The sequence below is a fragment of the Spermophilus citellus genome (assembly GCF_964194105.1).
Source record: "Spermophilus citellus genome assembly, chromosome: 5".
Taxonomy (NCBI): Eukaryota; Metazoa; Chordata; class Mammalia; order Rodentia; family Sciuridae; genus Spermophilus; species Spermophilus citellus.
This window is the reverse complement of record NC_138186.1, coordinates 21731310-21747192: the sequence shown is the minus strand read 5'-3', so window position 1 is coordinate 21747192 and position 15883 is coordinate 21731310. Positions and strand designations below refer to the sequence as shown.

At 41.6% G+C, this 15883-nt stretch overlaps 1 protein-coding gene across 3 annotated transcripts; it reads left to right on the top strand.

Annotated features, from left to right (window-relative positions):
• The first annotated feature begins 56 nt into the window (after positions 1 to 56).
• Positions 57 to 15574, top strand: NQO2 (N-ribosyldihydronicotinamide:quinone dehydrogenase 2). 3 transcript variants are annotated; one of them, XM_081294693.1, is made up of 7 exons: positions 57 to 262; positions 3373 to 3485; positions 5667 to 5831; positions 10330 to 10460; positions 11898 to 12011; positions 12895 to 12996; positions 15152 to 15574. In XM_081294693.1, exons 2-7 carry the CDS (start codon positions 3479 to 3481, stop codon positions 15326 to 15328), a joined length of 696 nt encoding a protein of 231 aa, XP_081150819.1. In that variant the 5' UTR covers positions 57 to 262; positions 3373 to 3478; the 3' UTR covers positions 15329 to 15574. The 3 variants fall into 3 exon arrangements, with proteins under 3 accessions (XP_081150819.1, XP_081150818.1, XP_081150820.1); XM_081294692.1 differs by having other exon boundaries at positions 61 to 262; positions 3390 to 3485; XM_081294694.1 differs by lacking the exons at positions 11898 to 12011; positions 12895 to 12996 and having other exon boundaries at positions 62 to 262; positions 3390 to 3485.
• The last annotated feature ends 309 nt before the right edge of the window (positions 15575 to 15883 follow it).

Below are 15883 nucleotides of genomic sequence, written 5' to 3'. Positions count from 1 at the left end.
CGGGGTGGAGCTTGTTGCGGGGGCGAGGGGGCGTGCGGGATGGAGCTCTTCTTGGGGCGGGGTGTCAGGGAGAGGGCGGGGCGCCTCCACGCCGCGTTGTCAGGGGGCTCGGGTGCTCCAGAGCGCAGACGCGGCGGTACAGCGAGTGGAGTGTGCGAGGGCAGGGTTGGGTAGTTGGAAGCTGGCGCGGACAAGGAGTGTCCTTTCAAGGACGCAGACGTGCGAGCCCTTCCGCCGCTTACCAGGGCGCGCTGGCCAGAGAGTGAGTGCCCACCGGCCAGGGCCCTGGGGGCTGGGGAGGGACTGCAGGCCGTAGAGGTCTCTGGCTTGCAACTTGCCAGCTAGACTGTGGATGTGTGTCCCTGTGGTTCCTGGCACTCCGGGTCCTGGACCGGCTGGAAAATATGATCTCTTACCTCTCCCTGGGCGCCACCGCATGCCAGGCACAGTGCTTCACACGAATGATCTCGTTTAATGTGCCCGCAGTCCTGTGAAATAGCTGACCGCACTATCCTCATACTACTAATAAGGGAGCAGGGAACCCCAGAGCACCCTTCATGAAGGGTGCCATCGTTTACCGAAGCGCCACGGAGCCCCTGTAGTTTGGCTGTGCTTTCAAAAATATTGTGGTAATCTGGGGGGCGGGATCTTCCTAAACAGTAATCTCTGAAAATAACAACTTCTGTGAACTTTAATCTCTGGAAACCTCAGCCAAAGAAAAGACATGAAAAGAAACGTGTATAAATCATACAGACTTCTAATAGTGCTAGGTATAGTTCTGGGGTGGGGAGAGGAGAGTAACCTAAATGAGCACAAAAGGGCAGCAGACAATGGCGTAACTACACAAAGAAATGTCTAGTTGTTCCTGTGACCATTATGGGGCTGACTGTGGAAAGAGGCTTAGGAAACAATAAAATGAAAACTTTATAAAATAGCATTTGGATGCATTAAGATGAAATGATGTTTATGTCAAAAATAGAACACATTTGGTGTAGTATGTATGGTTTAAAAGCACATGACTCTTCCTGTGGACTTGGGTAAAACTTTTATCCTTTGTTGGTTTCCAACAAAGGTGAGTTGTTCTTGCTATGGATGGGGTGCCTGAGGGTGAAGAGCCTGTGTTGGAGATTTGTTTATTTTGAACAAGTCCCTCATTTGTGGGCCTCAGTTTCTTATTCTTAACCTCTAGAAGAAGTGGATGATTTGGAATTGGGAACCCAGATTACTAAAGTGGCTATTGAACGGCCAAGACATGTGATAGAAATATTTCACCTGAGCCAAGCAAGACATAGGGAGTGGAGAGGCCTGGGAATGCTGAAAAATGCATAGGGCGCCGGAAGATGTCTCTGGTCCCTCAATTTGGCAATCTCAGGATGAGCATCTCTGAGTCTGCAGTGACACTGGGAACCTTTCAATACTATTCTTCTACTTAAGAGGCTTCAGTGGCTTTTTGCTAGGCTTAGGATAAAAGTTTTGCCCCTTCCTTATAAGGTCAGCTTGGTTGGACCCCACTCAACTCTGACTGTATCCCCTACCACCTCTTAAACAAACCAACAAACGAAACTGAAACTAAAAACCATAGTCCAGCCAAATAGCCTTTCTAGTTCCTCAAATCTTTCAGCAGAGTCCCCACTTGAGCACTTATTTGCTATTCTGTCTGCCTGGACCCCATATTTTTGCATGGCAAACTGCATATTCACTGTTCCTGTTTGGAGACCCCTTCTTGAGCTCCCTATCTAAAATAGCAAACATACTCCTGCCATTTTATCTACTAAGGTTTTTTTATTTTCTTAGCACTATCACTATTACTTATCATCATCACTAGTACATATCTCTGTCTGGAATTCTGTGCCTTCCTTGTCTTCTTGTTTATTGTCTCTCCCACCACCCACCAAAGAGTAAGGGTTCTATTTTCATCTATTTTGTTCATCTCTGTAGCCTTAGCACCTGGGTGCAGTATCCAGCCAGAGGGTCACTTCCACCTTTTTGGCTGCTATGAATAATGCTGCTATAAATGTGGGTGCACAAGTGATCTCACCCTGCTTTCAATTTTTTGAAGTTATACCCAGAAGTGGAATTGCAGGGTACATGGTAACTTCATTTTCAATCTTTTGAGGCACCTCTACCATTTTTCCATAGCTGATGCACTTTTTACATCCACACCAACAGTCCATAGGGGTTCTAAATCCTTCCACTTCCCACCAACCTTGTGGATTGTTGACTTTTTTGATGATAGCCATTTTAATGGGTGTGAGGTGATATCTCATTGTAATTTTGATTGGTTATTCCCAGTGACCAATGACACCAAGCACCTTTTTATTTGCTTAGTCCTCATTTATATATCTCATTTAGGGAAAGGTCTATTCCATTCCTGTTCTCATTTTTAATTGGGTTGTTTGATTTTTTGTTGTTGAGTTTTATCTGAGCTTACCCCCCCCACCACCACAGTGGGAGTAGGTTTATTGGTAGTACCTTTGCTCTCTCAGCATGAAGCTAGTTTTTCTGGAGATGGCTAGCCAGGGGTGAGGACGCAGCCTCTTCTTAGGGAGAACTAACATCTTTCTTTCTTTCTTTTTTTGGTGCTTGGGATTGAACCCAGAGCTTTGTATATGCTAAGCACATGCTTTACTACTGAACTCCACCCTGGCCCTCTGGAATCATATCGTGTGCTAGCCACTGCACACACATATATGTATATATGTGCGTGTGTGTGTGTGTGTGTGTGTGTGTGTGTGTGTGTGTATCTCCTGAACCATTCTGTGGCTTTGTAGTTGAAAAGGCTGAGGCACAGAGAGGTACAGGGACTTGCTGCAGGTCACATAGTTAGACATAGCAAAACTGGAATCTGAATAAAATTCATCTCATATGGAAGTCTCCACTGGCCTAGGCTACCTCCCTAGAGAAACCTTTGAGATCTCTATCTAGAAACAAGAACGGAACCAACTCCTTATTTACAGATAGGAAAAGCACCCAGTGACCCCCAGTACTATCTCCTGGGCTTCGCCAACACCAGCTGGGTATTCAGGTGCCCTGCAGTGCATGTCAGCTTATTAATGTGCCTGCCCTTTGCCTCTTCACCCTCATGTATTACCTAAAGGCTGAGAAGGTACAGTGCCTGCTTCCTGCCTGTGACTCATTTCTCAGGTCCTCTTCTCTATGGCTGGCTGCCTTCACTGAAGGTCCCAAGTCCTCTGAGAAAAAAGAAGTGTTGGTTTTGATATTTGGCATGATTTGTCCTTGGAGGCCTGTCTCCAAAGGAAGCCTTGCCTCTCCCAAGAGCCTTTTTTTCTGATGCATGCGCATGTCCTCCTGAAGCAGAGAGCCTAGACTTTGTACTTGCACCTCACCTCTGCATTGCCCACCTCCCTTGAGTGGACTTTCTCTTTCAGATTATTGGGATCACCAAAGAGAGTGACTGCACCTGAAAGCCTGGGGCCGCCACACCAAATCAGAGAAAAAAAATCCCTCTTCCTCGGGCATGGCAGGTAATGGCTCATTATGGGGGATTGAATAAATCCCCCAAGATTAAATAAATCCAAGATTGAATAAATCATTTGATATTTAAAAAAAATCTAAACTCAAACAACACAGCAGTGTGTACAACCTATTTACACCGTGGATCACTCTCTCAAATTATCTTGTTTTGAATATTTTTAGTTTTCTTGTCCATTTTTACCCATTCAGGAAGGCAAGTTCCTCAAGAATGGGGGCCATACCTACCTTGTCTTTACCCTGCCTCCAGTTCCAGAAATCATCCGGTGACATAATAGGTCCTCAAAAAATAGTTATTCAGTGAGTGAGTGAGCCCAATTTTTTTTTTTTAGAAAGAGTGAGAGAGAGAGAGATAGAGAGAAATTTTTAATATTTACTTTTTAGTTTTTGGCGGACACAACATCTTTGTACGTGGTGCTGATGATCGAACGCGGGCCACATGCATGCCAGGCGAGCGTGCTACCGCTTGAGCCACATCCCCAGCCCTAGTGAGCCTAATTTTAAACTACACTTTAAATCCCAATTTTAAAATGATTTTGTCTTTACTTTTTTTTTTAATAATTCCATTTTTACCTTGTTTGTTTGTTCCTTTTTTTTTTTTCTTTTTTTTTTTCCCCCCAGTTCTGGAGATTAAACATAAGGCCTCCTGCATGGTAAGCAGAATCTCTGCCACTGAGCTCACCCCTGGCCCCATCTGTACTTTTGTGTTTGTTTATCATGCATGCAGGCACAGACACCTGCACACCTATACGGTGAATTTTGGAACTTATTTTTTTCACTCAACAATATAACATGGAAATGCTTTCATTTTAGAATATACATATTCACTTTATTCTGTACATTCTACTATAGATTTGGATGTTTCGAACTGGGCACTACTGATGTCTGGGGCCACATAATCCTTTGTTGTGGGGAGATCCCTGTGCCTTGTAGAATGTTTAGCAGAGTCCAGTGACTGCCTGCCCCCACCAGTGACAACCGGAAATGGCTCTGGAATTGGGAAATATCCTCTGACAGGCAACACTGCCCCTAGTTGAGAAACATTGGTGCAGGATTTCATTCACACCCATTCTCCTGGTAAGCTCCCAAGTAGAATTCCTTTATAACATTGGAGTTGGAGAAGGCAAAATTAATAATTTACTTAACTCATGGAATTCAGCCCTTTACATTCAACTGAATACCCTGAAACTGTCTGCTTCAAGCTAATATATGTATTTTCTCTTCAAGATCCTAGACTGCAAAATTTAAGTCAAGCATTTAACATTTTAGTCTCAGATGTTACCAGAGCAAATCACCAAGTTACCTTCTAGAAGAATTCAGTATATAATCCCACAGACTCTCATGAATGTGGACGATACTGTGTTCAGAAGCCTCTGCTGTTCATGATACAGCTAGTGCCTATAAAACCTGTTCTTAGAGTCCTCTTTGCTTTAGCATTGCCACCAAGATATGGCTTTCACCTAGTCCTGCCTTCCTCAAGGGACGAGGGGACAGTTCCTCGTGTTTTGTTTAAGTGCCCCGTTGCCATGAACCTGGAAGATGGAAGCAGAATGTACCAGCCTGAAAGGGGCCATAGCTGTAGGGTTGGCACAAAGATGAGTTCTGACAGCTTTTTATTTTGGTGTTGGGGAGTCAGGCTAAAACTTCTCATAGAGCTAACCAGATTATATCAGGCTTTTAAAGATTTAATTGTGTAGTTTCGTTTTGAGAAGACATTAATTTGGCCTGCTGTGTTTGTATGTACAGGTTGAGCATCCCTAAAGCTCCAAAACATTTTTCAGCTCATGACTAAAAATACTCTAAAATCCAAAATTCTCTGAACACAAAATTTCAGATTTTAGAGTATTTCTGATTTTGGATTTTCATATCATGGAGGCTTTACCTAGAAAGTCTACACAAATATTCCAAAATTTGAAAAATATGAATTTCAGAACACTTCTGGCATTTCAGATAAGGAATACTCAACCTATATTTGCACACTCAAGTAAAGATGAACTATGATATAACTGAATTTAAAAATGTTCATTTTAAAACTGTCATCCAATAAGATCATTGTATTGCTCAGCTTCAACAGTAGGGATGTGCCTAAGCATTTAATTTTCAACTTAGTCCTCATGGGATTTTGACGAAGGAGAATGGCTGTTCAGTAGGAAATGTTCCTTCTCCTGATGTAGGTAAGAAAGTGCTCATTGTCTATGCACACCAAGAACCCAAGTCTTTCAATGGCTCCTTGAAGAAAGTGGCAGTGGATGAATTGAGCCAGCAGGGATGCACCGTCACTGTGTCTGATTTGTACGCCATGAACTTTGAGCCAAGGGCCACAAGGAAAGATATCACTGGTGAGTCACGGCATAAATGCTTGGTTATTTTTTAACTTTCTTCTTTGTGTTCTGTAATTTTAACATGTCTTAAAAAGCTAATCATTGCACAAAATATGTAAATCTCGGTCAGGAAGGAGTCCAAAGTGCCAGGCTCTTTTCCCTCCTATCCCCCAGCAACCCAGTTTCTCTGTTCCCAAGGTAGTCAGGATGTAGTTTCCTCTGTGTCCTTTCTGAGATAGTCCTTGCTATATAAGCAGGCATGAGAGTATTCTTCATTTTTTCCTCTACATTTTACAAAAACGGTAGCATATTATGCTCATCATTTCACAGGTTGCTTTTATTTTTCTTATTGTAGAAAGTATTCCGTTGTATGGCCAAGTCATGGTATCTCCCTACTAAAGGACATTTTAGGTTGTCTCTGATCTTTCGCTATCAAAAACAATGTTGCAGCGAACAGTCAGAGTCATATGTGTTTCCCCACATTTGCAAGTTTGTCTAGAAGTGGAATTACTGGTGAAAAGGAATGTGCATTTTGATTTTCCTAGATAATGCCAAGTTGCTCTCCGTAAATCTCATACCAGTTTACACTATTGTCAGCAATGTTTACAAATGTTATTTCCTCACTGTCACCAATAGTGTTGCCAATTTTTTTTTAATAATTGCCAGTCTAGCAGGTGAAAAGATAGTGTTCCAAATAGTTCTAATTTGTCCTTCTCTCATTGTGAGGTTTAATATCTTAATATTTGTATTCTATTTATTAATACTTATTTGTATTAACATTTTATTTTTATTTTTAGTTAACATTTAATAAAATATTAAATATTCTCTTTCCGGTGAATTATCTGTTCATATCATCTGTTCATTTTTCTATTGAGTTGTTAGTCTTTCTATTATTGATTTTAAAAAGTTCTTTATATACTAAAAAGCCAATAGTATGGAATATGAATTGTAAATCCTTTTTTTTAAATAATCTTTTTTTAGTTGTTGATGAACCTCTATTTATTTACTTATTTTATTTATATGCAGTGCTAAAAATTGAACCTAGTGCCTCACACTGCTAGGCAAGCACTCTACCACTAAGCCACAACCCCAGCCCGAAAATATTTTTACCTAATTTGTTTTTGTTTTTGTTTATTTGACTTTGCTTATGGTGACTTTTTCCTTTTAGCTTCCATTTACTTTCATTTAGATAATATTTGATCAGTCTTTTTCATTTATGACTTCAGGAATTTGTTATATTTACATGAACTCCAAGCTTGTAAGAAAAAATGTTTTATAGTTTTTTTCTAATATTCTATAGATGCAACTTCTAATTTTAAGTATTTTATATATTTCAAATTTATTTTGGCATATGATTTGAAATATGGGCCCAATTTCTTCTCCAATGCCTACCTAGTTGTCATATTACCACTTACTGCATGATTCAGCTATTTGCCCTTGATTTAAATGCCATCTTCATTGTGATCCAAATTCCCACTTCTTAAATTCTGTTCTACTTGTTTTAATATTTTTTATTTTTATTTATTGTGGTTCTGGGGATTAGACAAGCACTTTTCAACTAACTACATTCCAGTTTATTTGTTCTACTCCTATTTTTTTCCCACACCCAAATGGTTTAAATTATTTTGGCAAATAATACAATTTAATATCAGCTAGAGTAGGTCACTTTTATTTATCTTATTTTCAAATTTTTCTAACTATTTTACTTTACCTTTCCATAAAAGCTTTTGAATCAGCCATCTAGATTCAAAAAGAAGCCTGATGGTATTTTCATCCAGGTCCCATTAAATGTGTAGCTGAACTTGGGATGAACTGACCTTTCATGTTGATTTTCTCTAAGAGAATGGTGTGACCTTCCATCAGGTCTATTTTTATAATGGGTGTATTTGTATATTTTCATCATACAGATCTTGTTTAATTCTTACCAACCGACAGTAGCTTTTTGATGTGAAGAGGAGTGTGTGTGCATAGCCCACTCCTAGTTTCCTTCTTGTTTGTAATACTTTTCAGGTGATTCTTTGGGACTTTCCAGACATGCAGCCAAATCATCTAAAAATAATGACAGTTGTACCTCCTCTTTTATAGTATTTAATATCTCAGATTTCTTTGTAGTTCTGTTAGCTACATCTCCAGATACAATATTTAGTACTCATTCTGCGTGTTTTGGGGCTTTCTTTTTTTTTTTGTAATAAATCAACCAGGGCTGGGGTTTGCCTTGCATGCAAAAAGTTCTGAGTGACCCTTAGCACTGCAAAATCATTATCATCATAAAGTATTTTCTCTTAGCAAACAGCAACAAATTTTTCCGTTTCTCTAGAAATATAGAGAACAGTGGGATAAGGAGCTACTGGTTTGTTTTTGTTTGTTTGCCACTGTTTTTTTTTTTTGGGGGGGGTGTTGTTTGTTTTGTTTTTTAAATCTGTACCAGGGATTGAACCCAGGAGCATTTATAACCCCTGAGCTGCATCCCTAGCCCTTTTTATGTTCTATTTGAGACAGGTTCTTGCTAAGTTGCTTAGCACCTGGCTAAGTTGCTGAGGCTGGTCTTGAACTTGTGATCCTCCTGCCTCAGCCTTCTGAGCTGCTGGGATTACAGGTGTGAGCCTCCACACCCAGCTTGCCACTAATTTTTAAGTGAAAAAGCCAACTCAAATTTAATGTCCATTTTTGGGGGGTGAATTGGGGGTTGAACCCAGGAGTGCTTTACAACTGAGCTACATTCCAAGCCCTTTCTGTTTTTCATTTTGAAAAAGGGTCTTGCTAAGTTGCTGAGGCTGGCTTCAAACTTGAGATCCCCTGCCTCAGCCTCCCAGATTGCCGAGGTTAAAGGCATAAGCCACCATGCCTGCTTACTGTAAAAAGTATTTTAAAATAGGCAACCAAAGGCTAAAAAGTGCAAGCCCCTTTCACATATCCTCCAGGTCTGAGGCAAGCATACTTAACCTTCTGGAGTGGGTTGTTGTAGATCTTATTCTAGATATTAACCCACTACATACCATGTGTAATTTTGAGACTCTATAGATATATAGTGAACCTAGTGGATTTCTCATCCACAGATTCAACTAACCCTGAAAATATTTGGAGCTGGGCGTAGTGGCATACATTTGTAATCCCAGCAGCTCAGGAGGCTGAAGCAGGAGGATCACAAGTTCAAGACCAGCCTCAGCAACTTAGCAAAGCTCTGTCTCAAAATAAAAAATTAAAAAGGTTTAGAATGTAGCTTAGTGGTTAAACACCCCTGGGTTCAATCCCTAGTGCCAATTTAAAAGGAAGGAAGGGCTGGAATTGTGGCTTAGTGGTAGAATGCTTGCCTGGCACATAGGAGGCACTAAGTTTGATCCTCAGCACCACATAAAAATAAATTAATTAATTAAATAAAAAGCTTAAAAAGGATACTATAAAAAAATAATAAAAGGGAGGTTGGGGCTGGGGCTCTGCGGAAGCGCACTTGCCTGGCATGTGTGAGGCACTGGGTTTGATTCTCAGCACTGCATACAAATAAATAAAATGAAGGTCTGTCAACAACTAAAAAAAAATTTTTTTAAATAAAAGGAAGGAAGGATGGAAAAAAGAAAAAAGAAAATATCTAGGAAAAATTGCACTTGTAGTGAATATAAAAACATTTTTTCTTGTCATTATTCTGTAAACAATACAATATAACAACTGCCTACATAGATTTACCTTGCGTGAGATATTAGAAGTCATCTAGAGATGATTTAAAGTCTACAGGAGGATGTTTGTAGGTTCTATGCAAATCCTACACAATTTTATGTAAGGGACTTGGGCTTCCATGGATTTTGGTGACCTGGAAAGTCCTGGAACCAAACGCCTGTGGATACTGAGGGACAACTATAGGTTTAAAGGGCCCAGAGGGGTCTCAGGCTTGATGTAATATGGCAGCTATGACCCCATCTGATTACCTCCCTGGTGCCACACAGCCTCTGGCCTACAGTAGTTACTCTCTTTGGTTTTCTTGAAAAGACAAGATTTATACCTAGAAGCACTGGGTGTGTATTCTTTGAATGAAAATCAAATACAAATAGGTTAAAAGAGGAAGCAAAGAACATTCTTTTTTTTTTTTTAATTACAAATTGATGGCTAGTTCACTTCCCTTTGTGGCTTTTGTCAAAGTGACTCCAGGTTTGCACATGGAACAGTGGAGGAAGTCACACTTGCTCCTCTAGTCATCCCACCTCTGCGCCTGCCTCTGCTACTTAGGAATCGGGTGTCACCAAACAAACTACTAAGCTCTGTAAAGTTCGGCTTTCTCACTGGTAGAGAACTAGTATGATGTCATCAGTTGTTAGGAGCATAAGAAGGGTGTTGGGTGCACAGCACAGCATCTGGTGGGTGGGAAATGCTCACTGAGTGGCCCTTGTAGGGCCTAACTGGGTTGGATCACAGCAAATGTCATTGACTCACTTTGAGGAGTCCAGATGCACATAGCATTAGTGAAATTGTTGGGACAGGCTGTGACCTCTCACCTGGAAGTGAGAGCACTTGGCTCTTTCCTTAGGTGACCTTTCTAATCCTGAGGTCTTCAGTTATGGGGTGGAAGCCTATGAAGCCTACAAGAAAAACTGTCTAACCAGTGACATCACTGAGGAGCAGAAAAAGGTGCAGGAAGCTGATCTCGTGATATTCCAGGTTTGTTTTTCCTCTAATTAATGTATTGAATGAGATTCGTCCTACATAAGACTCTTTGCAAATACTACATTCTACACTCCTAGAAGTGGCAACAGTGTTTCCTTAGCACATTTTCACACACTTACTGGGTGAGTGTTGTACCACAGTACTTAGTTACAACACTTAGTTGTAACACTTACCTAGTTACAACACTTTACTTAGTTTAGTAGAGAGATTCATGCAGCCATTATAGAGTTCTGACCTCCTGTGTAAACAGGAGTGAATTTTTCTGTTAGCCCAGTGGTCCACAAACAGTAGAATCATGCAGGTCTTGTTTCGTTCATTTTCTTTAAGTCCCCACCCTGTACATGCTGGGCCACTTGAAAGCCAGTTTTCTCTACCCAACTGTTTATCAAGGATGTGGGTCAAAGGCCTCAAATGTTTATCAAGGCAATATCAGTCAAAGGCCTGATTACTACAGGGGAAAAACTTTTGTTTTCATCTTCTCACTAGTTGAAACACACACATACACACACACACACACACACACACACACACACACACACCAGCCACTTTACCTGTATTTGTCTCAAGGACAATATAGGCTCCTTTTTGCCACTACAGAAGAAGCAATCAAGTAAACACATGTGTTTAGGGTAATTTGTGGGTTAACAGAAATCCAAGTCAAACTGGAAAGAAAGGGGAGTTCATACCAAGGGCTTTGGCCACTTGAGTCTCCTAGACAAGCAGCACAGAGCTGTGGCTGGGCTACAGGGACACAGGACCCAAGCTGGAACATCTCTGATGTCTTCTTCACCAGATTCCATCCACATCTCCCTGCACCTTGGCTCTGTTCTCTTTTTTTTCAACTTTTTTTTTAGTTGTAGTTAGACACAATACCTTTATTTTATTTACTTATTTTTTAATGTGGTGCTGAGCATCAAACCCAGCTCCTTGCACATGCTAGGCAAGCACTCTACTGCTCAGTCACAACCCCAGCCCCTGGTTCTGTTTCTCTTGCTGCATGCCAAGGCCTTGATTCCCTAGATCCAGAATTTCCAAGCAAGGGATCTGATTAGTCCCAGTTGACACCAGATTTTGACAACTCACCCCAGGTGTGGGAAGTGTATGATCTTTCCACAGCATCTTCTTCTCAGTCGTTGATTGATCAGTCACAGGACTGCTGCCCCAAAGCCAGTGTCAAGTTTTCATCTCTTCCCTATGCATGGGGATCAGCATCAGCAGGGTGCAGAGCCAACATAGTAGCAACAGGACCATTTTTCCACTACACCCCTTCCCACTATCACCACACCTCAGAGCTGGCCATGTTTATTACCCTTATCCACCCAGCCACCAGGGAAGAGGAGAGTGGAATTTGTTCTGTATCACCAAACAGACTAACTTAGGAATCCCGAGACAAGCCACGGTATTTCTTCTTCCTTAATATGCTGTCCCCAGTTTCCGCTGTACTGCTTCAGCGTGCCGGCTATCCTGAAGGGCTGGATGGACAGGGTGCTGTGCCAAGGGTTCGCCTTCGACATCACGGGGTTCTATGATTCTGGTTTTTTCAAGGTATGTGCTGTAGGGATAAGGATCGCTGCACTATTAGAGAGGGAGGAAGGAGGAGGCAGCTATCAAGTTATAGTTTGCTGCTGCTTTTTTTTTTAAGTAAGTGCTGATTGAGCATCTGCTATGTGCACAGCATTGAGTGCTGGACACAGATGAGAAAACCATCATTTCTGAACTTGTGGATCTTTCCATCTAGTGGATGTGAGGGCTGAGTATTGGGCTAGGGATGAAGTGGGCAAGTTAATATGGGCAGCAAAGTGGTCAGCCCTGGCTCCATAGGTCATCTACTCCATGATGGAGAGACCATCCCTGGCCTTGTATGAGTTCATCCCTCTGAACTTCCCATGTGGGCCTGATGAAACAAGAGAATGCAACACCCACACTGCACAGTGAGCAATGCATGGAATCTGGTAGAGGCACAATGTTAGCAGCTATGAATTTCTTACTAAAAGAATTTCCTGCTAAAATTAGAGACTCAAATTCTGAGAGCCTCAGACAATGAGTGTATGTGAGGAAAGCAAATCTCATCAACAAGATCTGTCTTGGGCCACGAGTGACACCGTCATTTACTGAGTGGCCACTGAGTGCTGGGCTCCACTCCTCCTCAGCTCTGTAGACAGCACCTAAGTAGTGACTACTTACATGGTGTCTCTGGAAGCTGGCTTCTGCTGGAAGTGGGCATGTGAGAGCTTTTGCGTTCACTTGGTCCCTTTGTTTCATTCTGCCTCCTGTTGGGATATAGCTGTCACCTGTGGATGGGCCTGTGGGAGATGTGAGTGACCCCCTATTTTCCCCTGGCCATCGTAAACCTTTTTGCCAGGATCACAGTAGCACTCACATCCTCTTCTGGCATCCGCATTAAATGCATTTGCTCTCTCTCCTGCAGGATAAACTAGCCCTCCTTTCTTTAACCACGGGAGGCACAGCCGAGATGTACTCAAAAGCAGGGGTCAGTGGAGATGTTCGGTACTTTCTGTGGCCACTCCAGGTAAACAGATGACAAAAGGCTTCCATGCCATGCTAGCCTGTTGTACATCCCACCTCTCCAAGGTGTGAAATGACATGTGATGTGAGCCTGCCACCCCACACCATTCTCACTATATTTGGATACAGACGGTAACATTTTGCCCTTTTGAATTCTGACTTGGGAGCATTGAAAAGGCTGATCAGTAGGGAATATGTATTATAATTGTAGCCTCTGATATTTGGCCCAAAGCTAAGCCAAACCTGGTTAGTTTGTTGTCTGCTTTGTGGAGACCAGAATGGCTCAGAGGTAGTTCCAGGTGTGTGTGTGTGTGTGTGTGTGTGATGAGTATGTGGAAGGCCCAAGAGAGCCTTTCATGCAGACCCTCAGCCCCGGCAAGAGGTGCCCCAGGCCCTGTGTTCCACGTAGCCTCTCAGGAGCCTCTGCTGGCTGAGCTCCCCGTGGAGATAGCCCACACTCCAGGTGCCCAAGACTCTGAGCTTCCCCACTCTGACCTGCTCTCCGAGGTGGACTCTTGATGCCTGTGTGAACACCCTGGGCCTGATGAGTAGCCAAGGAGTGGGCATCTGCCAAGGGGAAGGCAGTAGGCAGAGTGAGTTCTAGCAGTCTCGGTTGTCCATGTGCAAAGTGCTCCCCAGTGAGGGACAGAGCAGGGGGCAAGGATGCAGAGAAGCAGACTCTAGGTGAGGGACTCTGAGGAGACCTGAAGCTTCCAGGTTGTCATGAGGGATTTCTATCAGAGGAGAGCATATATAGAGAAGAGCACAGCCTGTGAGCTTGTAAAGATATAGATGTTGTGGCAGTAGAGAGTATAGCTCAATGGTAGAGCACACACTTAGCATGCATGAGGTGCTGGCTTTGATTCTCAGCACCACATAAAAAAAAAAAATAGAAAAGAAAGAAAGAAAATCAAAAGAAGAAGTAGGAATTGCGTTTTTTCTGTGAACTCTAGATTTACATGCTTTGCCCACGGGTCTGTTTTTTTTTTTAATTGATTTATCAGCATTCTAGATGTTAGCAAAATTAATCCTATTATGTGTCTTTTCAAACCATGAAAACCTTCCTTTCAGGGAGTTCACAATTATTTTTAAGTGAATTCCTTTCCTTTGTTGCTGATTTTGTCAACTTTTTCATTGTGTCTTCTAAAACTTAGTTCTGTATTTATGGAGGCCGTTGATTTCCAAGTACTACTTTTTCACCCAGACCGTTTCTGATTTCTTCTGTTGATCATAATGGTGCTTCTGAAAAGCTGACTTCTGGAAATAATGTTGTGTGAGTAAAAAATACTGTAGTAAGAGGTGTGTGAGCCTCTTCCACTCCACCTACCCCCCTGATGGGGCAGGCCTGGACCAGGATGTGGGTTTTAAAGAAAGCAGTGCACAGGACTGAGAGTGAGATTTCTAAGAAAACAAGTGATCCTTTGTGAAAGGAGAAAGAATAGTGATTCCAACTAGTGACACTCCGCTGAAGTACGAGAGGACAGTTAACAAATCTGAGCTTGCTTCTTCACAGGCCCACTTAAATTCTTTCTTTTTAAAAAAATCTCTACTTTTTTTTCAGTTTGCAAAAAAATACATGTTACAGGACAAAGGGAGATAATGTAAAAAAAATAATAATAATAAAAAGTCCCCTCAATCTATAACCCCACAAAATCATCACTTTTAATAACTTGGTTTATTTTCTTAAGACCCATATATATTCTTGAACACATAACTTTTACTAATAGGTTAGTTATGTTTATTGCTCTTTTATATAAATGGCATTCAACAAGTAATGCTTAAAATTTGTAGTTTTCATTTAACAAATAACTTCAACTATAGTGACATACTATATCTAGAAAAACCTTAGTCTAGAATGATCCATCCTATGAAGGTACCATAATTTGTCTAGTCAATCAAAACAGTGACATTTAGGGTTGGAAACTGCAGTAATAATTACAGGTGAAAATCTGTAAATTCTAGTTGCTCCATGTTCTTCTGCTCATTTATTCCCCACATCCTGAGGTTAAAAGGAAGTCACAGGTTTCCAGACCTCAGAGCTTTAGAGCTGTTTTATTTTTTGAAGGTTTATTTTTTTTTATCATTCTCCCTTTGATCATTTCACTGAATCATACATCAAGGATGTGGTTTCTGATCAGTTCTTTTCTCTATGTCTTCAGCATGGCGCTTTGCACTTCTGTGGATTTAAAATTCTTGCCCCTCAGATCAGTTTTGCTCCTGAGTTTTCATCAGAAGAAGAAAGAAAAGCAATGGTGGCATCTTGGGCCCAACGATTAAAGAGCATCTGGGAGGAAGAGCCCATCCGCTGCACAGCCCCTTGGTATTTTGGGGAATAACACTGGGTGTCCCATATACATCATGTGCACGATGCAGCTAAGAATACATGCAAGGAGATGGTACTGTCAAAAATAAAATTAGGGGCTGGGGATGTGGCTCAAGCGGTAGCGTGCTTGCCTGGCACACGCGGGTCGCTGGGTTCGATCCTCAGCACCACATAAAAATAAAATAAAGATTTTGTGTCCACCAAGAACTAAAAAATAAATATTGAAAAATTCTCTCTCTCTCTCTCTCTCTGTCTCTCTCTCTCTCTCTCTCTCTTTAAAAAAATAAATAAATAAAATTAGAACAAAGTGAACTGGATAGAGTGAATAATCACTATGAAGTCACTATGAAGGAGTGATCTCAAGAGTTTTATACAGCTGTTATAGTTAAAGCTTTGTCCCAGGGTTTCATAAACTGACTTCCAGACCACTCACGTATAATTGAATCAAGCGTTTATTGAAGCACACTGGTGGTGACTGACCGGAACATAAAGCTGTTCCCCTGATCAGCCCTGAACAATTGTAAGGGCACTCCTTATAAGCCTGAAAACTGCAAAAGAGATGTTCGGG